The sequence below is a fragment of the Mytilus californianus genome, unplaced genomic scaffold (assembly GCF_021869535.1).
Source record: "Mytilus californianus isolate M0D057914Y unplaced genomic scaffold, xbMytCali1.0.p SCAF_11, whole genome shotgun sequence".
Taxonomy (NCBI): Eukaryota; Metazoa; Mollusca; class Bivalvia; order Mytilida; family Mytilidae; genus Mytilus; species Mytilus californianus.
Window position 1 is genome coordinate 60548341 of NW_026262593.1, and position 23443 is coordinate 60571783.

Sequence of the window (23443 nt, forward strand, 5' to 3'; positions counted from 1 at the left end):
ACGAATGAAATTTCTTGTAATTAATGATAAAAACTACTACAATAATAATAATTTATTTATTAATCAAAGTGTCACATATTGAATGGCATAGAACATATACACAATTTGTAATATTTGCACATGCAACAACATGTACAATAATCAATATCCAGCAATAAAAATCTGATTTATGAGACACTTCCAGTATAAAACTCTATACATTAATTATAAAAGTTAAAACGACTAGACTTTGGACAATAACACCTAAAATACATTAATCCGTAAACTTTTTAAATAAACTATTCTTTACTATATATGGTTGAAAGAGACGACTCAAAAGCTTCACGAGTTCGTAATAGTTTCTTAATTCTTAATCAATGGTCAATTTAAATATAAAAATGTATATGTACATGAAACTTCATATCTGCCTATGTAAGACATAATAGTGTCCTGTGAAAAAGTGTCCACCTGGACAGTTTTTCATAGAATTTTGGTATCAAATAATGTCCATTGCCATGAAATGTTGCCCTTAAGTGGACAGATTCTTACTGCAACAGTTATGAAATAGTTTCCACCCACAGGACAAGTTTTCATAGTAGTTGCTATTAAATTGTGTCCTCCAAGGGAAGTAAAACAAAGATCATTAAAATGTTTTATTATACTTGAATTTTAATAAAATCTGAATGATTGATTAGAAATTGATTACTATACAAATGTAAACAAATAATGGATGAAAGTGAATATAGAGAAGAAATACCCAGCTAATGACAATAAGAAGGAAGTGTGTAAAGTATAAAATAAAATGTGAAGAACTTTACTATAGTTATTATGAGAAGAAGGCAAAAGAAAATATAGAATTTTGGTATTAAATATTGCCCATTGCCATGAAATTTTGTCCCCTAAGTGGACAGCATTTTACAGCAACAGTTATGAAATATGGTCCACCTACACAGGACAATTTTTCGTAGTAATTGTTGATAAATTGTGTCCTCCAAGGAAAATAATACTGAACAGCAATTGTTACTTATTTGAATTTAAATCATTATACATGTATATATATTTAAAAATATAAATAAGAAAATACAGATAGTATGAGTGCCAAAAAGACAACTCTCTGTGAAAGTAACAATGTATTAAAGTTCGCAATTATAGGTTAAAATACGTCCAGTAATAACAAGGCAATGGATATCATTTAATAATTTAATCATATCAAAAAATGTTCTGGCGGACATAATGTCCTGTGAAAAAATGTCCACCTGGACATAATTCAAGTATTAAATAATGTCCATGTTCATGGACACTTTCTCATACCTGAGGAAATATTTTCATAGGAAATTGTGTCCGGGACACATTTAAATAAGTAAATATTGTCCATGGATAGTATTTACTATGAAATAATGTCCGGTGGACATAATTTCATGGGGGACATTATTAAAATATACACCTATGCTTATTCCGTCAACATAGGGGTTCAAAGGGAAGTCTTTCCTAATTGTAAATGTTAACAAAATTTGAGAAATAGTTAATTGATGTATACGTTGATTGGTATTCCGGCATTTTTTGGTGTAATAATCTGCTCTAATACCCTCTTAATTGCTGGTTAGGGGCAGAAATGTAATCTGACAACCGACAACCTACGGTCCGTTGCAAGTGTATTTTGGCGTACTGAGTATTTTGCACTCTCTCTACTTAAGACATCGAAGTTAACGGTCCAATTTCAACCGTCTCAGTTTGTTAACATGACGAACAGCCTAACAAGTGCTGGGTTTTACTGTTTGTCGGAAGAAGTCCATTGTTTGATACCTTTGATACCCCAGTAAAACTCGGGGTTTCCCCTACAGCAAAACAGGCATAATCATAACATTATTTTCTAACCTTTTGTCTGCTAATGCCATATACAGAAACGGTATAGCATACATGATGTTCTTAGCCTTTTGTCTGCTAATGCCATATACAGAAACGGTATAGCATACATGATGTTCTTAGCCTCTTGTCTGATAATGCCATATACAGAAACGGTATAGCATACATGATGTTCTTAGCCTCTTGTCTGATAATGCCATATACAGAAACGGTATAGCATACATGATGTTCTTAGCCTCTTGTCTGCTAATGCCATATACAGAAACGGCATATCATACATGATGTTCTTAGCCTCTTGTCTGATAATGCCATATGCAGAAACGGCATAACATACATGCTGTATACACTTATTTTGATATATTTACTTCAATCAAATTTCAAAAGGGGGCGTTTCTTTACAATAATAAACAAATACATTACGTGATTTGCATATCTCTCTAGTTCAGCATCACTTGAACTGGGGTAGTTAACAAGACCATGAGATTCTTCGTCTCCACGACAACAACATTTAAAATCCATTCGATCAATCACTCAACAATGTTGATTATTGACATTGTAATCTTCGGATATATTTTATCTCCATTCAAATGATAATTAACCGAAAGATTTTTAGATTATTAGAGTTGTCTTTCGTTGTACAGTTTTAAAAGAAATCGGCCACCGCACGTTTAAATTAAGAAACTTACTACGCATTAAATATTTTAAAATCATTTTTCAACTGTTGATAATACCTATGGCAATAACTTTTTTCAGTATATGCCTTTGTTCAGAATAGATATTTTGGGGATCGTCAACAACTCTTCAGTGGGTCCAATATATTTTACATTAAACATTTGATTTGATTAAAAGCATAACACACTAGCCATTTAAATGTAACTTTTGTTCAAGTATTACAGTTGTTCAATAACCATACATTATTTATATGCCCAGTTCGTCTGAATATCAATGCTTATTTCTAATGCTATTTTCTTCTGAATTATTGCTTGCTAAAATAAATAAAATTGCAATCCACTTACACGTGACAAGATGGATGCTTGTAAGTTACTTAACGCTTAGCAGCAAGTATTACAAACAAACTCAGAAGAGAAGTCTATCAATTTTAAATTCTGAAAAAAAGATTGGGTGCTAATGATAATGACAGCAATTGTTACTGCCACCGAAAAAAGATTGGGAGCTAATGATAATGATAGCAATTTTACTGCCACTGAAAAAGAGGATATTTTAACAGAAATATTTACTTTTTTTTTCGTTTGAATTTTTTCACATTTGTGATTTCGGGGTCTTTTATTGCGTGCTATGCGGTATGGATTTTGATCATTGTTGAAGGTTGTTATGTGACCTATAGTTGCTAACTTCTACGTGATTTGGTCTCTGATAGATACTTGTCCGATTGTCAATCATGCTGCTTTATATTCAATAGTGATTTTATGTTATACGCTTTATAGAAAGTTGTTGCATGAAGTTTTTTTTATAGCAGAAAGCGTGACACCCTCAATTTAAGATTCAGATGTCGAGCCAGACTGTTTAGTATACCCTTAATTTTTAAAGGGGAAAATGTTCTGTTTTATGAATTTGTTTCAGTGAAGGGAGGGTCATTAAAATTTCTAAGAATACCTATCTTTCTTGTTGATGGTAATCAAAATATATTGGTCACTATAGCGTTGGATAGTGATGGTACCAGATATACAGCTTTTATGATTTTAAGTTGGATCTTAGTGCCATCATTTTATAATATCATAAGTCGAGGACGCCTCCCCCCATAAAAAAAAAATAACAAAACATAATAATAAAAAAACAAAACAAAACAAACAAACAAACAAACAAATAATAAAAAAAACCCAAACAAATTAAAGATTCTGAATTAAAAAAAAACTAGTTAGCTCATTCTATATCAGATTATCATTGCGTCCTTTAATAGGCTGCGTAATGATAGCAAATCACAGAAGAAGTATATAGAATGAATTACAGGACATAAATCACTTTTTTTCTGTTTTTGTTCGACTTTTAGGTTTTGAATACCCCTTAGTATCTTTCACCTTCTTTTTATAATGTATGACTGCTAAGTTAATGTTTGTTTTGTGTCTAGTGGCAAATATTTCATACATATTCATTATTTCACAATAAATACCATAGGACGGTTTAGCAAAGTTTGTATACCGGTTTGAAAGTAGGGAATTTAGACTGCCACTTAAAAAAGAGTGTATGTTAAATAAGGACTGAAATCAACATTTGCGACAAGACCTTTAGAAAGTACCGTAGGGTAGTTTTGATGTACAGAGAGCGTAGCTTCCCAACACGAGGCATATGATTTAAAACATGACACAGTATATTAGTTACCCAGTATGCTAGTGACCAAATACGATATATATATGGGGGTAAGTAAATTCCATATGATGTGAGAGCGAATATGGAATTTACCTACCCCATGTTTATCGTATTAAGTCACTAGCACGCTGTATATCGAATTTATCTTACCGACTATCTTAACATGTGGCATTACACTCGTGGCCTATCAAAGTGATCAAGTCTTCAATCTAAAGAACCTATTTCCATTGGTATATACAAAAACAAATGCCAACAATACCAACTTGTATGCTTTTAATGTGTTTTCTGCATTTTCCAATCGTTCATCATCAGTGTATTCATCTGTTATCCCGTCGAAACGTTTTAGATTTTTCCTCAACGCCGTGTTGTTTTTATAAAGGGACGTAACACCACTACTAACTGTGTATTAAAACAAACCAAGCCTAGGCTACTAACCCCTGTATTAAATATACAGGGTCTCCAACTCCACGTGTGGCACCGGTCATGTTAGAGTTGGTGGGTATGTTTAGTACTACACAGGACTTTCCAACAAGTATATGACGATAAAGATCGGTTGACTTTATACATTGTCTCTACGTATTTTTACTGACAAGTACAATAAATTGAAAAAAAAACAACTTGAAACTAGGAACCATTCAAATGATTTTGATTACACTAATGAGACTTAGACTTAATGTTGCTTTTAGATTTAAAACATCAACAACATTCTTAACTGTAATCCATATTTGTTAAGCTACATTAATACGTTAAATTCGGAGTCAGAGCTTTGTGTTCTGATTCGATTGCCCACCAAATAATCCGTATTCAGAAAGCATTTTTAAAATCCATGCCAACATCATACCGTATACACATGAAGCGTGTAAACAATGAAAGTAGACATAAGTTTCAACATAATTCTTAAAATGTTTAAATTTGCAAATACTTAAAAACGTTGTCAAATTCTTTAGGGGTAAATGTGAATGCATTTATTCCCCTATTTTTCCCCCAATTAACAACTATTTTTTACGTTTTGCAGAGCGCGAAATTTTACATTACTCTGAAAATAAAACAGCATCATTTGTCATTTCTAAGAACACTATTGTTGAAAAAGTTAAGTATACGTGACTAAATTCACAATTTTTTGTTGTTGAATTTTGCTTATCGAAAATATGAAACAGTATTCAAGATATCTATAGATACCATATCAAAGAACCGATAGCATGCGTTACCTAAACGTCATTGCGGGAAAAGGAAGCTACACTGGAAAATAACCAAAGCTTTACCTTAAAAATTAGGTCTTGTGCACTAGTATAATTGTGGAATCCGAGAGTTTCATACCATCCCAGTCATATAGAATTTTGCAGTATGTTCACCTACCACTTTGATACGTAACTTTTGCTTTCAGAATTTTTTGAAAAATTTAGTGCTAAAACCCTTTAAAAAATTGCCTCAATTTTTCTGCTTTTTAACTATTTGTGAATAAAATATAAATAAAATTAATGCTAACCAAAATTCTGATGCAATATCAGCAAATGAAGAAATATAACTGTTGACACTGATACAGTGTAAAATCCAAATTTAAAAAACATTGAAGCTTAAAGGTCCTTTGAACGCGCCGACTGCATTCAGGACGCATCACGCATGTATATGTTTATAATATATAGAACTCAACATTCACAAAATTAAGGAGTCCTGAACTGATTACTAGAAAAAATACCTGGAAATACCCGTCGAAAAAAACATTTTTTCATCTTGCCACATGTTGGGTGGGATATAGTTAATTGTATTGATACATCGTAGTACCTTACCTCCCTCATGTTGTCGATGTAACCTGTTTGTAATTAAAAATACATTCTAGATTCAATCTATTCATTAGAACCTTTATGCGAAAGGACAGTGACATTTTTTGTGTTGTTTGACGATAATTAAACAAAAGAGAGATGAAATAACAAGATTTGATTGTGTGTTTGTGTGTGTGTAGAGGGGGCGAGGCAGGATACTTTCTTGCTGATTGAATATTCATTTTCACCGTTTGCTAGTATACGGCTTTTTCAGTCCTCGAAATTTATTTCCACTCTCGTACACAACTATTTCCTGCTTTGTTCTGCATTTTGTTGGACAAAACATTCATTTTCATCCAGTGTTGGAAAGAAGTTTTTTTCAGTTATAACCAGGCCAGAACTTTCATTTTCAAAATCATCCTTTCAGTCAATGAGAAATTTATTTTTTGAATTGTAACGAATTAAAATCCATATTGGTTCTAAATTCCTGTGATCTAATGGTCTAATTTTCGACCAGTTTGATTTGACATCAATGCGTGACTTTTCTTTGTTTCCTTCTTTATTTAGATCTGAAAATTATAAAAAAAAAATGAAAGTTTATAAATCAATTCATCATTCTATTATAGTGTGGAAACTAACCTAAAATTTGTTGCATTGAACTATTAACATTTTTCACCTGCGAGTTGTACAATATGATGTCTTCCTGTGCTGTGTTTACGACTTCTTCGTATGAAATCTATCGTGACGTACAGTCACATATATAAAAAAAAAGTGTAGATTGCCTTGATTTCATAACAGGTTTTACTGCAGTAAATGAAATAAACATTTGATAAATTTCGTGCGTCCGAAGCGCTACTCTTGATTAAACTTCTTCGGGTACGCTAAAACCTAAACATGTGAAAGCCAGGGATACAGATACAAACGCTGAAACGTTTTAAAAGAGCTATATGACCAGTAACTGCGGGCATTCTTTGATACGGGATAATTTATTTTTTGTTTTGTTTTTAATTGTGTTTTTGTAATCTATTATGTCATTATTAAAGAATTAAGTGTTTTTTTTTCCTTTACTGATTTTTTATTTTATATTCATTTTTGTACATTGTATAACAAGCAAATTTTTATTGCATAAATAACAGATCTAGTCAAAATGATGAATATTTCACAAGAAAAAAAAAAAAACGCTTGAGAACTTAAGTCGATAGGGAAGTTTCTGGGGTTGTAAAGTACGGACAGTCAACCTTTACTATATAAATTGGCAGGTCAATGACCGACGCAACTTAACAAAAATCCGTGGGTATCACCTTAGGGACATTCTTGTCATACTTGATTTTATTTGCTACATATTTGAAAAAAAAACTACACAGTATTATAAAATTTGTTGTTTGATGGGTTAAAGCAGTGCAGTCACTTTTCAGTATTCGATACCCTGAAGTGTTCCGTGGGCAATTAAAAAACTTTTACGTTGTTAAAAAGTTTTCTCCTGTTTTGCATCACTTAGCTATATATACGGAAGGGAAATAAGGATATAATAAAAATAAAATTGACATTAAACCTTGTTTTTCAAAGTCAAACTTTTAACTATTCAAATCTCGAAATTTTGACTTTTGAAATCTTGAAATTTCGAGTTTAAAAATTATCTTTTAAACGCTTCCGTACTTTGCAGTACTGGGAAGATTACATATGAAATGTAGTGCACCCTGTAATCATTTAGGAATCTTTGAATCTCATTTGGTGGCGGCAGATTAAGAAGTTTAACAGCTGATCCTATCTTACTTGCTCTCTTTCATTTACAACCATCTGCAAGATCGGAGAGGGGCACACCTGTTTCGGTTGGAGTTTGAACTCACAACCCAATGTTGACAAGCTAGTGATTCCTGCAGAAGAACAGCTTATATCGCATAGTCACCGATGGCCCTCTGGTACAGATATGCTTAGTTCAGTTTTGTCAAAAATAACTTTACATATGGTTTATATTTTTATACAGCCTAGTTACCTATACCCGGCGCTGAACTCATGGTAGGTTTTGGGATTTCCCTGTCTCCCTGAATTGTTGTTCCTTTGTTACTGGTGCAGTTCTTTGTTAAAAATGGCTTTACAGTTGGTCTATATTCATTTAATATAGCCCAGAAATCTACTGGAAGCTGAACTCGACGCAGATTGTAAGCATTCTCATGCTTGTCTTTCTGAAGTATTGTTTCTTTTTTCTTGGTACATCTCATCTTTTGTCAAAAATCGCTTCACACTTTAGATCACCCCCGGGTTTTAGTGGGGTTCGTGTTGCTCAGTCTTTAGTTTTCTATGTTGTGTTTTGCATATTGTTTTTTTACTGTTGGTCCTTTTCTTTTTTTGCAATGGCGTTGTTACTTTATTTTCGACTTATGAGTTTGAATTTTCCTTTGGTATCCTTCGCCTCTTTTTTTACAGTTGAATTATTTTTATGTAGCCTAATTTGTTACAATTGAATTATATTTATGTAGCCTAATTTGTTACAGTTGAATTATATTTATGTAGCCTAATTTGTTACAGTTGAATTATATTTATGTAGCTTGATTTGTTACTAGGCACTGGCCATGCATGTACTGTAGGCTTGTGTTACCGTTGCTGTCTCAACATCTTGATCTCCAGTCGTAATGAGGGAAAAATATATGCAATTACAAATATGAAATACAATAATCAATCAATTATGTTTCAGATAATAAATATCCTTCAGTATATACATGCAATAATGCCCGATGCAAAATGGAGACTTTCCGTTAGCAATCCTGAATGTTAAATAAATAAACTTGTTTTAGTCGGACTTCAAGTAACAACCTGTCATGAATCTGGGATCAGGGCAAGGTTATCGCGCGTTCTTTTGTCGAAATTATAATTTATTGTTCTTTTTCATACAAGGAATCGAACGACTGTCGGTCATATTTTTGAAACAATTGAAAAATGATCCTCTTCTAACAAACAAAACAGCACTTTAAAATACATATTCTGATGTTTCTTCAAGTCTTCATCACAAGTTCTGTACAACACAAAGTTTTAGATTCGGTCAATTTTTGAAAATGTTGATATGGAATTGAAAAATATGACCGATAGTTGTTTGCTTTCTGTGTATAAAAAAAACACTAAAATATAATTTAGTGTCACAAAATTTCCAAAAGCATCGACAGGTTACGTACCTGAAAAATATTTTTAATTCTTAAAATATTAAATCAATATAATGTCTAGCTTTTTTCGGATAGGTCTTACACTACGTGTTTTAATTGTCAAACAAATGTTTTTTTTATTATGATATTTTCAGATTTTAAAACCTTACTATGAGGGTCTGATTGGGGGTCCTTTATTTCTGTATTCTTAATTTTTTTAGCTCCCTTTTCTCTAATTGTTACACTTTTTGCCCATTATTCTCTATTCTTTATATATATATTAGCACCTCGTTATTCTCTATTATTCATTTTTGAGGTCCATTTTTCTCTATTCTATATATGTTTTGACTATTATTCTCTATTCTGTAAACCCCCATCCACAACCTCTGCGATCATTTAGTATACGTAGCATTTTCTGTATTTGGTAAAGTTTACAGACAAAGTAGGTTATCTTGAGAAAAAAAAGGATATGTTATAAGGTATAATTGTATACCTTTAACATAGGTATAAATTTTAAGTGATACATATAAATATTTATCTGAACTGGCCAGCTGTTGTCCCAAGCAGTGACCTCTGAAATAAATCTAAGTAAAGCATACCCAATTGTGTATCATAAAACAGATTTATAAATTGTGTATATCTGGCCTGTAAGCTATTTGTGTTGGCAAGAATTCAAACTTACAATCTCGCTTAAATGTCTAGTATTTACTTTTCCCATAAGTAAATTTAGATAAAGCGGACTTCAGTTTTATGTCTGACACGAGTTCACCCAATCTGAATTTTAATCTTTTGGGAAAATATCACCTCACATATATTCTGATAGATTTAATATTCTAATGAAAGAAATGGGATTTATAGAATGGCTATAACTGATATAACACATGACTTATGTACATAGTTTTAATGGTCATATACCTTTGTTGGTATATATAATGAAAAATGCCTTTCCTTGGTTTTAATAAGAAATGTCTGCGGTTTTATGGTATAGAATATAATAAGATATATATACATATCATATTAAGATAGTAGCGAGTCTACGTCTGCATTTAAAATTAAGCTTCATAAAATATATTAAATCTCTCCTCCATTGTGAGTTAATATCAGTGGCAATCGTTGATTCTTTTTAAAAGTTTCACTTAAAACTTCAGCAATTGCATTTTTTTTATCACTTCTATACAACACTTAACTCGTTGATATATCATTGTTTCCTCTAAACCAAATAAAAATCACAACATGCATAATATAATAGGTATTGGTTGTAAATGGCGGATTTCTGTACTACCGGCTTGGAACAAGAGTGAGTTACAATTGCTTATATCCACGTCATTAGAAACTCCGGTGGATAGGTGTCTCATTGGCAATCATATTACATCTCCTTATTTCTATATACAACAACAAAGTACGACAACCCTTTAAAAGAGGCGTCACATATTGCATTATGGAAAATAAAGAGAGCGTCACCACTCTCTCGCCAACACGTGACAGAGTTTGAATGTAAACATTTGGAAATGACATAACTGCAATTTTGTTTACACAGTCCGATTAATTGATTGATTGATTGATTGTTGGTTGCTTAACGTCCAGTGGCAATACACAGTCCAAAGTCAAACTAATGTTTTATTTGCAACGGTTTTTAAAAAATCCAAGTAGCAATACTTGAATACCACATCTACCGTTAGGTATTTGTCTAAAATAAAATTGGAGGTAAATGTCGATGTGACATCAACCTAACGACAAAAGTATCCAAAAGTCATCTAGAGAAAACATACAGGTATTTATACATCCCTGGCTTTTTGGATTTAGACGTTCCTGGTGAAGGTGTATTCAGAAAAGTGCCCCCGACGCACACAATTAATGAAGTTTTATTTTCATATATAGAGTATCCAACAAAAGACAAGTCTCATCACAATGCACCAATCTCTGTTGTCTGGCTATATATATTGGAAAACTCCATGCAAAAATTTGTTACACTATATTTGCTACGTTAATATCTCCCCCTTTTTTCAAATAAAGAAATTATTCTGTTCAATATATGTCCTTGCGTGTCTGTTAAACTTACCAATTACAATACAAAATTGTAATTCCGAAATATCATTACGAAAATTTCAGTCAAGCATCTATATTGTTTTCTAAGATTTCACATGGAAAACTTCTCACAAGATGCAAAAACTGTATTTAAATGCATGCAAGCAAACAGTGAATAAACTGTTGGCTGACTGAATACAGTTTTTAGACACATAAAATAAGTAATTTATTCAACTTCAAACAAATATGAAACTTAAAATATTTTCTTCAATAAATTCAACATGCATTTTCCAAATATCGTGTCTTAACGTATTGGTTTGTATTCAACGCACAAATTTTCACAACATTTATTCTTGACCCATCATGTTTTAATGAACTTATAAGTGTTTGTAAAGTTTATAATAGCGTTCTTATTATGCCGATTTTGTAAATGAATATTTATCAGAAGTCAGTATGACATATTATCGGCCCTTTGACAGTTTAATGATTATTACACGGGTCAAATGCAGGCTTTCTGTCGTCAAATGTCAAGTTCTTCAGACATAATATTTTAGTAGAGCAAGAAACCAAACATCTACCTATTATTTAAACTAATATTTGCTCAATAAAAACTCTTTTTTTGTCAGCGTTTGACACCGAGGACCTGTTACTTGAGACTTCAAGTTTAATATATACGAATTCACTCTTTTTTTTTTATTTATCTTGAAATCTTGAAAATTTTGGTTTTTTTGTGTGTGATATAGCAAGGATTTTTTTGGTTACAAAAGTATTTCTATACAAATATTTGAAAATGATAACCAGTAATTTCACATGATTTTTTATATATATATATTGGTAACCATATCCGTAAAATTTCCGGTATGATATCTATTTCAGTATTAAAAATATGCATTTTCATAATACGTCATAATACATGCACCCGTAAATAATTGATATGTTATATGAAACTGTAAAAAATAAGGAAATGACTAATATTTCTAAAGAAGAAAAGACTGATAGTTTATTTTTAAGTCGGATGAAAAGATCTAGTTTCTTTGGAACTATTCCCAAATTCATATTAAACATAGGCCACACTCAATTTAAAGCGTATTATATATATATCATTAAAGTTTAAATGGGATTTCTTGATTGAAATCTCGAGACGTGAAATTACACAAAATTCTTTTTGTTACATTTTGACATCCCGTAAGCAAAATTACATGTATAGCTATTTTATGTGTATAACAATTACTTGTTGACTTTATCCGACTTTAAATCAAACCTTATCTAGAAAGATCTATGTAATAAAAAACTTCCTTTACGATATTGATAAATCTGACCAAGAAATAACATGTCAAAGAACTTATTCATCGAATATCCTCGGGCATCTTAGTAAATGACGTGATTTTCCACTTTCCGAAACGACTGTTTTCTTATATCAGGACCGGGCTTGCACGCGACCCTTTCAGTGATTGGTCAATATAACTGTCAGATTTTATTTGGACTCGTGACCCAGTCGTGTATATCAAAATTTTCTTTTCTCCGATTATCCACGTAATACATTATTCGCGTGCCAGGATTTAATCACATAATTTTACTTACCTTTAATATATGTAAACGTACACGCATGTAAGAAATAAAAGTTTGCATTGAAAACTTGTTTTGTTGTGTTGATTTCAAATGGCACCAACAGATGAGGATAAACGTAAAATTTCAGAGGGGTCGACACCAGACCGACCAAAGAAAAGAGTAAGTCTTTAATTATTCAACGAAATTTTAAAATATGTATATATATATATGAATATTAATTGATACAAAAAGATATGAAAATGTATATTAAGTAGTATCTGTTAAAATTTATTGGTATTTCAAATTCATTAATTTAAAAAATGAAAAGTGTCACATTACGTAAACAATGTTCTGAAAAGATGTTGATAGTGATAAATATTAAGTGCCATTGTACTACACATATATATACATACATATATACTATATATTACTGCCAAGCACATTTAGGCCTACTATAAGTCGACTACCTCAAGTGTAACTCTAGATTTCATTTGTATCCGACGGATGTCCGCAGCGCAAACCATTATTTATCATGGATACGAAAAGGGTAAAAGAAGTTCAGAATTCTGTTTTAAAAAAAACTTTAAGAGTATTTTTTTTACAAATCTTCCTTTATTCGCCCGTTTTGTTAATTTTTTTAGTCTTTCATATTTTTTTACTAATGATTTTTAATTCCTCTCAACGTAACAATTGTCAAAAAAATGTTGAATTTCTTTGTACTGTCATAACTTAAATGAATGGCCGGAGAAAATATTTGTATACCTATTTTGTTTTCGATACTAGGGAATGGTAATTCATAAAAGGAAATATAATTCATGTAATTAGGTACAATAATGTCACTTTGTATAACCGTTAACATTTTGACATTGATGAATTTAAGACACGCCACAAAACTAAGGATCTATTGAAAAATTCTGTAATTTCCAATGTGTAATTTATCAAAAATTTGAAAATTGTACATATACATCCATTGTTTCCGTGTTAAAACTTTCTTAAGGTAAAATCATTTTTTTTTCTAACAACACCTGTAGTTGAATCACTGTTTAAAAAAAGATTTTTAATATGATATTATATCGCACGTGGAAGTACAAGTACTTTTTATTTTAATCTTCCGTGTTATATTTGATTTTGATTTTTTTTCCTTTTTAAACACGGAAACCCAGATAGGCCATTTTCAGTTGTTCAACTTTTTGTATGAAGACCAAAATAAACCAAATATTAATATTTATTATTTTTTTTTACTTTAAACGACACAAATCTTATCACCGTAAATTTATCATGAAACGACGCAATGGTCCTCTAGTACTAAAAGTAAAAGCTACACGGCCCTTGCATTGATAGATCTATGAATGTTCAGATATTCCTATTTGATTGGTTCATGTAAGGAATGATTTTCATCTGATTTTACTGTTGCAAATAAGTTTTGAAACTCAAAGTTACTTTTCAATTTCCTTAGGCAGCGGTGGTCTTGGCCAGATTTTGTAATTTCTGTTCAGGACCTCTCTGATTTTTGGCATTTCTTTTGCTGTTTAAATTCAACCCATGCACGTAACAAGTTTTCATACGCATCATTTAGGATCAATTCTATCTCGCTCCTATACAGTATGGTGTGTTTTAACTATGACACAAGTAATGAAGTTAAAATATAAAACAAACAAACAAAAAAACAATAGGACTAAGCTTGACATCTTTGCATTTCAGGTCAATAAACCTCTGATTGAGAAGCGTAGACGAGAGAGAATAAACGAATGCTTAAATCAACTTCAAACTCTCATAGCTCAGCTAGATAAAGATAAATATAAGGTATGCATATACTTGTTAACTGTATATATATATGAAGGGAGAATGTGCAATGAGCTATCATCTTTATACGTATATTCCAGAGACACAAAATTTTGATTTCAGACTTAAGCTACTACATGTAACTGCTTATGGTTTTTATGCGGAATTGAAAACAATAACTTATTTCTAGAACTCCCTTTCGTAGTTTTCGCATATACATATATGGATATATTTTACCATTTACTTTTATATCAATAGGCCCTCCCTCCAAAAAATTTTTTTAAATAAAAACGATGAAAATTTAAAACTCCCCGGTTTAGAGAATTACGAAGGTAGTAACACTTTGCGTGAAACACTTTTCAAATTCGTATTCACGACTTTGATTCAACATGGTGATTTTGTGAACTGAATGGATTCGTTGGTTCAATTCTAGTCCGTGTCTTGTCTTTTTTCGATAACCGTTCAGATTTGAACAAAAAAACATCAGCATCATTAGTCATTCACTAATTCGGCACAAACACTGGATATTAGTTCACATTTTCTCTCAGACTTCCTTGATGTGGGATATAACCGATATGCAATGTGTGTACTACCGACGAATTCTATCAAATTAAAGTGTTTACGAAATCACTCTTTGTATACACCTTTTAACATTATAGATTTTTAAAATGTATATTTGCTGTTATTCAAATTATCTACAACGCGAAAAGGGGAAAAAAAGAAAAAAGTTTATACATATAACACTTAAGAAAAAAAAATACTTAAACACGGCATTAATCAAGTTAAAACGTATGAAATTACCTTAAAAAATTTATGTATGGTTTGACAACTTTATCGAGAATAACTTTAAAATTAAACAAAAAACTTCAAAGAGAAGTATTTAAGGCATTACACCAAGTATACATTCATCATAAGATTTGAGATTTTATTGTCACCAGGTGCATTTATCGACATTACTAGTAAGATTATGTCTTTTACAGACAAGGAAAACACATTTATACTTTTATTGAACTGCCTGTAAAAACGTTCAAGGTTGCGTTTTAAAAGAATTGTAAAAAAATCTTAAATATATAAGTTAAGAGAAATTAAATCATTAAGATATCTTAAAAGATTGAAAATGCATTCATGTCCGTTTAGTGTTCCTTTTCAATTGACACGTTGAGTTAAGAAGAAAAATCGAATTCATATTTTACGACACAAATTGAAATAAATATAGGTGTTATACCCGATCATAAATTAGATTGTAAAGCATGTGCGTGCATGTTATTCATTTTGTACCTGCGCATTTAATGATATTGGTTTATAAAGCTTATACAAATTAAGTCTTGTCACATAAGAGAGACGTCCGAATGACACACGAACGTCGGAATGTGGGGTCTATGGTTATTTATGGACACATCACAGAACGCGCCGCCTCAAACTTTTGTTGTACATGTTGCTGCGAAATAAAGATATTAGTATGTAAATGTACTTACATGAATAATTTCTTTGTATTTGTATAATGAAGTACAGACAAATAACAAATAGTTTCATGATAAGGCACGAAAAAATTTTAATGCAGGAAAAGGTGATTTACGATCAGACGACAAGAATAATCCGCGCTATCATTACACAGTTGATTAGTTTAAGTACCTTATACGTTTTAGAAGTTTTAAAATGACTTCCTTTGTTAAACAAGAACTTTTTTCAACTGTCTACTCTCATTTTTTTTTAATCTAAAATGACATTTTCAATGGTAACATCGTTTGTCGAGACGAAATTAGCTACATTTATGAAAATTGAGAGAAGTTATGCTTGTCGGGCTGTCTGGGTGTGTACTTTGTAGTGGGTTCTTCAAAAACCTATTATAAGTAGACTATGTTCTGAATTGGTCATAACTTTGACTGCACAGTCTATCTGACTACAATGTTTCTATAAGAACCCTGTTATATACGGAGGAAACTCTACCAGGACCGTAGGAGCAAAGGAGGGAGGGGCAAGGGGGGAAATAAGAAAAAATTGCTCCTCTTTTTGGCCTAAAAAATATTGAAAATAAAAAATGGAAACGAAAGAGAACACTGGTTATTAGACTATAGAAAAGGTTGGTCTTTGTTGTTTGTCGTTCCCCCTCCCCCATTTTAGTCTACTCCAATGACTTTATTAAAATTACTATATTATAACCTTATATGAGAAAAAAAAGTTGGACTTCAACAACGCATTTCTTATTCTGAGGCTTAAGCGTTTATGATGGAATAGGATATGTATGTTACATGTTAACTAAATTGTACGTATCAAAAAAATGTGTATGGTGCATTCGGTTTTACCAATAAGAGAAGAGAAAGTATTACAAAGTTTGTTGGTTTTTGTATAGAAAAGTTATCTTCGCACAAAAAATACTTAATTGAATATAAAGTGGTTGAACCAGTTCATGATTGCATCTATCTCGCCATACCTTCGTCTGTAAGTATATACCAAAATAAATTAAAACCACGTTTTTTGTAAATAATACTGATATATCCTAGAGGAGATGCACTTTTGACTTTACTTTGATGTACAATACCTGCCAGGTAAACTAAGGTATACTTTAACGTTTTTGATCTTAGACCTTACAATCAATGATACTTCCGAATTTTGTTTTAACTTCTCAAGCATGCGTGTCTGATGTATCGTGGTGTTCGATAAGGTAAAACAACGGTGTATTGAATCCGTGGCAATTTCTCGTTTCACTCGATTGAAATATTTTTCTAGACATTTTTTTTTATAAATACGAATAAAAGGAAATGTTATGGTTTATTTGAGACAATTAAACGATACACGACATTTAGCGGTAAACTTGAAATCTACTGCATATTAACTATAGACACATCGCTATGCCATAAAAAAAATAAGGGGATGTGGTATGAATGCCAATAAGACAACTATCCAAAGAGTTTAAATGACGTAGATATTAGCAACTATAGGTCACCGAACGGCCTTTATCAATGAGCAAAAACAAGTTAGCTATTAAAAGGACCCGGCATAATACTGTGTAAATCAATTCAAACAAGAAAACCAGCGTTCTAATTTATGTACAAAACAACTAACGGAAAACATATGCTATACAGCAACACAGCAACCACTGTATTATATGCTTTTATATATCAAGCTTAAAATTACCTGTAAGATTTACCAGCAGCGACAAAATCATTTTCTTTGGAGGATTAAGACAAACACCGACTGGTGAGGTTTCTTCCTTGGAACCAGCACGAACATGTGGTGGAGTTAAACTAGTTAAAGGGTACTCAAACAGCCATGAAACCTTCAAAATCATAGATTGGAGATAAGGTTGTGTGCAATACCGACCGAAGGATGGGTATGGGTGGTCAAGGTCGTTTAACACCCCCGTAATAGTTGTGTATATACAATGGGCAGACGAATTCCTTCCTTATTGCGACAGTTGAAAAGTGAATACACCCGGTTCCAATTTTGGCCGTTTGTTCATTAATGTACATCCTAATGTGACATTGATTGATTGCATGATTGATTGGTTGATTGACGTTTTAGAATCTTAAATATTTTCGTAGAATTTTCTTAACAATATTCAGGAGTTCTGAATCAGTGCAAAAGTTCTTGATTGGAGAACAGGTCAAAATTTGGCATTGTGAAAAGAAGGGATGAATTTTTAATTCGTCCGTCCCGTATAAGGTTAACGTTTTTGGTTAAGTTAGTTTACCATAAAGTTGTGGTCACATCAACTTGAAACATAGTACACATGTTCATTTTGATGTGAACTTTTTAAAATTATATGCCAAATTAGACTTTTGACCTGATTCCATAGTTCACCGAACATAGATATAGAGTGCAAGCGGGGCATGGTGTCATATATATGGACATATATTCTTGTTTATAATGATATATTTAATGCATAAAAAATTAAGAATACAGCTGCGTATGTACTCGTTAACAAATTCAAAATATATATAAGGTACCATATATAATTTCGAAAATATGAATTTCCTTCAAACTATTTAAAGAAAGGCGCTATTGATATGACAGTTGTGAGCCGTTTTTGGACAAGAGTTTGCTTGACCCCTTTACACTCAACATAATCTTCTTAATATATTCGCGACCGTTTCGTTTATTCATGGACCATATAGATAATTTATACATTGCAAACTATTACAAATAAGAAGATATTTATATTTTAAAATATTCGTTATTTGTTCCTTTATTCGATGTAATTTTCCGTTTAATTTGATTTCTGAAAACTTGATCTTTCAAATTTGACAGTTAAATCTAACTTTAAAATGAGTACAGTTATTTTTTTTCCGACATGCTATTTAAAATCGCCTAGTAATAAACCTTACATTCATTTATCTTTGTAAATATTCCGACTGATGTAGGAAGATGGCGGGATTGCAATTTAAATTAGAATATCCTTCATTTCAATTCAACAGAGTAAAACGCATGCATGAATATTAAATCTTTTTATTATTATCATTGCACATACATATTAATTGATTAAAACCTCAATAACCGAAGGAACGATTTTTGTAAACCTTACATACTGTGAATAATTAATAAAAAAAGAAGTTAGCTAAAACCATGCAAGCTGTTATAAATAGATGTTTATTTGCCATTCTGTCAGAACAATCAGTCGATTGGTGAAATCAGAAAAAACTCGACGAATATGACACCCTGTAGAACGCCACATGCGGGGTGTTGGCTATGTTTGACACGAGGTGGCGGTTTTGAAGCAGAGATAAAGCGATCAAGGTAAGTAAATGTGTCAAAATTTCTTTTTTGAGAATTGTTAGCACCAAATCATGTATTGCACGGAATGAACCGAATCACAATCTATATTCATCAAGCAGAAGCAGACGTTTCCATAGCTCCGTTTTCTCAAACAACTCTCCCCAGTTTTCCGTGTTGCAGATTTTGAGACTTCATATGCAAGTATCAGGATAAAAAAAAACACTTTTAGCGATATTTCACCGTATGATTATTTGTAGAAATGAATTCCTATTATAGAATTTAGCCAAATGCCAGCTTGTTAGTTAAAACTTATAGCTTAATAAATAAATTAATAAATGCCTCTACCCCTTGAGACACATTAAATTAACACCCCGAGCGACACATTACATTTCGATAACATACTAACTTTAAAACCTATAAATTTTAACTAACAAGCTGGCATTTGGATAATTTCTATGATAATTCATTTCTATATGAATCATACGGGGAAAAAATCGCAAAAAGTGAAACTTGCATATGGAGTCTCAAAATCTGGGAGCGTTGTTTGAGAAAACGGAGCACTGGAAACGTCTGCTTCTGATTGCTGAAAATAGATTATGGTCGGTTCATTCCGTGCAATACATGTTTTGGTTCGAACAATTCTCAAAAAAGAAATGTTGATACTTTTACTTACTTTGATCGCTTTTTGTCCGCTTCAAAAGCGCCACCCCGTGTCAAAAATAGCCAACACCCCGCATGTGACGTTCTACACCGCCACCCCGTGTCAAACATAGCCACCCTCCTCATGTGGCGTTCTACACCGCCACCCCGTGTCAAACATAGCCAACCCCCTTCATGTGGCGTTCTACACCGCCACCCCGTGTCAAACATAACCAACACCCCGCATGTGGCGTTCTACACCGCCACCCCGTGTCAAACATAGCCACCCCCTCATGTGGCGTTCTACACCGCTAACCCGTGTCAAACATAGCCAACACCCCGCATGTGGCGTTCTACACCGTCACCCCGTGTCAAACATAGCCAACACCCCGCATGTGGCGTTCTACACCGCCACCCCGTGTCAAACATAGCCAACACCCCGCATGTGGCGTTCTACACCACCACCCTGTGTCAAACATAGCCAACACCCCGCATGTGGCGTTCTACACCGCCACCCCGTGTCAAACATAGCCAACACCCCGAATTTGGCGTTCTACACCGCCACCCCGTGTCAAACATAGCCAACACCCCGTATGTGACGTTCTATACCGCCACCCCGTGTCAAACATAGCCAACACGACGTCCGATGCACATTTAGTTTGTGATAAAAGTACCAAATATCAGATAGTATATTATCGACTTCTATTCTTTCAATTTATTAATTAAGAAGCAGGCAAATCTGGAATCAAAATATAGTTTCATCCCGATTGTCTTCCGTATTTTTAGATTTGTTATTGTTTTTTTTTCTTAAGTGATAATTTTAAAAAATGAGGTTCCTTCAACCAACGTAATGGATCTCAATTTAAAAGATACGACTCGTTCAACCAACATACGTAATACATTTTAATTTTTAAAAATACGGCTCCTTCAACCAACATACGTAATGCATCTCAATTTTAAAATATATGGTTCCTTCAACCAACCTACGAGTCATGAGATTGATTACGAATGTTGGTTGAAAGAGCCGCATTTGTGATAAACACTAACATGTATATCTCTTTGTATATAACTTCAAATGATATTTCTATATAGAAACATGATTTTAATAAATATTTCTCATTAATTTTATGTTTTTTTGTTCCAGGTGGGCCGACCTGCGAAACTTGAAAAAGCTGACATACTTGAAATGACAGTAGAATTTGTAAAAAAGACAAAAACAAGTTTACAAGGTACTTTTTACATGTTCAATTTAAATCATTGTGAATAAATTTTACGCTTTAAACTTCCGTTTACAGAATCATTGTTGACATCCTTGCTCACTCCTGTCTACTGATAGAAGAAAACAAGTCATGCACGTGTTTATTCGCGGAAACAAAAAAAGCATGCACTTAAACGTCTGAAATATGACTAAGAAACACCAAAACTTAAAAGCAGATTAAAAACAATAAAAAACTGCAATGTACTATATACCATTCATATATAACCTATTGGACCACTAGTATTAATTTGAACGTTTATTTTTTTTTTCTGCTTTCAGGTGGTCATAAAGACGATACAGATACTCAGCAGCAGTCATACTTAGCTGGGTACAGAAAATGCATGGACGAAATCCAAAATTTCTGCAGAGAAAATAATATTCCTCCAGAATTAAAAACCTCACTTCAAAGCCAAATCGATTTCAAAATTAGCCAAATGAAAACAGAACATGCAATCGATCTGACGACAAAATCCGAAACTAAAGATTCGAAAATTGCAGAGCAGATGCATATTCTGACAAGCAATAATGCTATTATTCAACCAAAATGCTTACCACAAGTCTCTAATAGTTCTAATCAAATCCAAAATACTAGTGTACAAATAGTGCAAAGACCTGTCAATTCAAATGGACAACTGGCTGTTGTTTGTCAGAAGGAACCATCAACATACGTGCTTGTTCCCGCAATCTGTCAACCTTTTCAAATACCGAGTGCTAGTCAAGGCTTTCCACTAATTGTACAAAACAATTCCTCTAATTACGAATTAAAGCCAATGATTACAGAGAAAGCTGGACAGATATTTCCGGCAACTAATAACGGACAAATTTTGATGCTTCCAAATTCATCCTTATCAACACAGGGAATAAATACAAATCTTACGTTTACTTCCGCTTTTAAACCGTTACCGTCTGAATCTATCATTTCCAATTCTGTTGCATATTTTCCTATGACGTCATCATTGTCAAGCACGTGCGTTATGACACCTGCAACTTCAAGCAACTGTCACACCAATTCAAACAGACCGTTGCATTCTAATGTTGAACTACAAAATGACAACGGTACAGCCCAACAAGACAATCCTGGTTTGGAAAATGATGAAATGTGGCGACCATGGTAAATGCATTTTTTCGATTTTAGTAAAATTAACAAACGCGAAACCACGCAATGTGCTGAAGTTATAAATGGTGCTTATTATTTATTATCATAATATACAACTATCATCTGTGATACTTTATGTTATATCTATTTATAAAGATTATTTAACATATTTCTCTTAATTAATCTAGTGATTGATCTTTCAAGTCTCTGTCGTGTAGGTTTGAGGATACTGCCACTAGGTACAATGCCGAAGAATTATACAGTAGCTTAAAAGAATAGTATATAAGAGATGCTTACAAATGTTAACCCCCAAATCTTAGATTCAACCTCATATATATGTGTCTTTATACATTTTCTTCCTTTATGAGTCTTGGACACTATATCTTTATTCGTTCTTTTTATTCTTTGTTTAATCCCTCGTCAGTTTTAAGTTGCCCATCCCACCCACTGAGCTGTCGATGTGGTGGATACGTGTCAGTATACGGTACTTCAAGCCTGGTACAATATAATGTAGTCTACATTAACATGAAACTTGTTTGGAGTATGTCTTTAGACCCTATCTATAGAAGTAGGAAAAGACAAGCTGAATTATAGGCTTGTCCAATTCTTAACAGTTTTAAAGCTGCAATGATTACATGTAACAGATAAATACAAACAACGCAAAGATGACAACAAACGAGTGACAAAAATCAAAAGCAACAAGGTGTTTCAGACGGACAACTAAGAAAAGACGTATATATGAACACTTTAAAAGAAAGCTTTTTTAACCCTCACAAAATCGGAAGTAAAATCGTTTTTTTTTTTTAGGAGGGTCAGTATAATTATTCTGCTCGCATGCGACACTAGTCATATTATCCGGTAGAAAAGTAATTATTCTAATGCTCAACGTCTATGGTAATTTGTGACACCAACACCTGATAATAATCGACCAATTGGTCAATTGGCGATGACTGCACTGTAGCATGGACAGAAGCCCCTGAAACAACCATTGTGACTGCTAACACATACATTTTGTACGTAGATGATGCAGGAGTTTTGCTATATTCCGACAGATACGTTACTATTTGGAAGCATTACCATAACGTTCGTAACAAAGGTTTGTATCCAAGGTTTTTGTCCTTCATTACAAAATGTCAGTACCCAAAGGTTGACTGATGTCTATATAGCTAATTATAGTAACTACTTGTAAGAAGCAGGTCATATTTTTTCAGCAGTGATTGATTGATTGATAGCTGGTTGCTTAACGTCCTTTTCAGCAGTGTCCTTAATTTCTTACTCATTAGATCTTGTGAGATATTATTATCAATTAAATAAATTATAA

At 32.6% G+C, this 23443-nt stretch overlaps 2 protein-coding genes across 2 annotated transcripts in view; one reads left to right on the top strand and one right to left on the bottom strand.

Moving 5' to 3' along the window:
• Nucleotides 1–8146, bottom strand: part of LOC127719263 (H(+)/Cl(-) exchange transporter 6-like) — a 91341-nt gene extending 83195 nt beyond the window's left edge. Inside the window, exon 1 of the mRNA XM_052225279.1 lies at nucleotides 8024–8146. Coding sequence (XP_052081239.1) covers nucleotides 8024–8146 — 123 coding nt within the window. The remainder of the gene's footprint in view (nucleotides 1–8023) is intronic.
• A 4376-nt stretch (nucleotides 8147–12522) lies between these two features.
• Nucleotides 12523–22305, top strand: LOC127720437 (transcription factor HES-4-B-like). The gene is made up of 4 exons (XM_052227028.1): nucleotides 12523–12814; nucleotides 14336–14437; nucleotides 20913–20997; nucleotides 21306–22305. Exons 1-4 carry the CDS (start codon nucleotides 12746–12748, stop codon nucleotides 22139–22141), a joined length of 1092 nt encoding a protein of 363 aa, XP_052082988.1. The 5' UTR covers nucleotides 12523–12745; the 3' UTR covers nucleotides 22142–22305.
• The last annotated feature ends 1138 nt before the right edge of the window (nucleotides 22306–23443 follow it).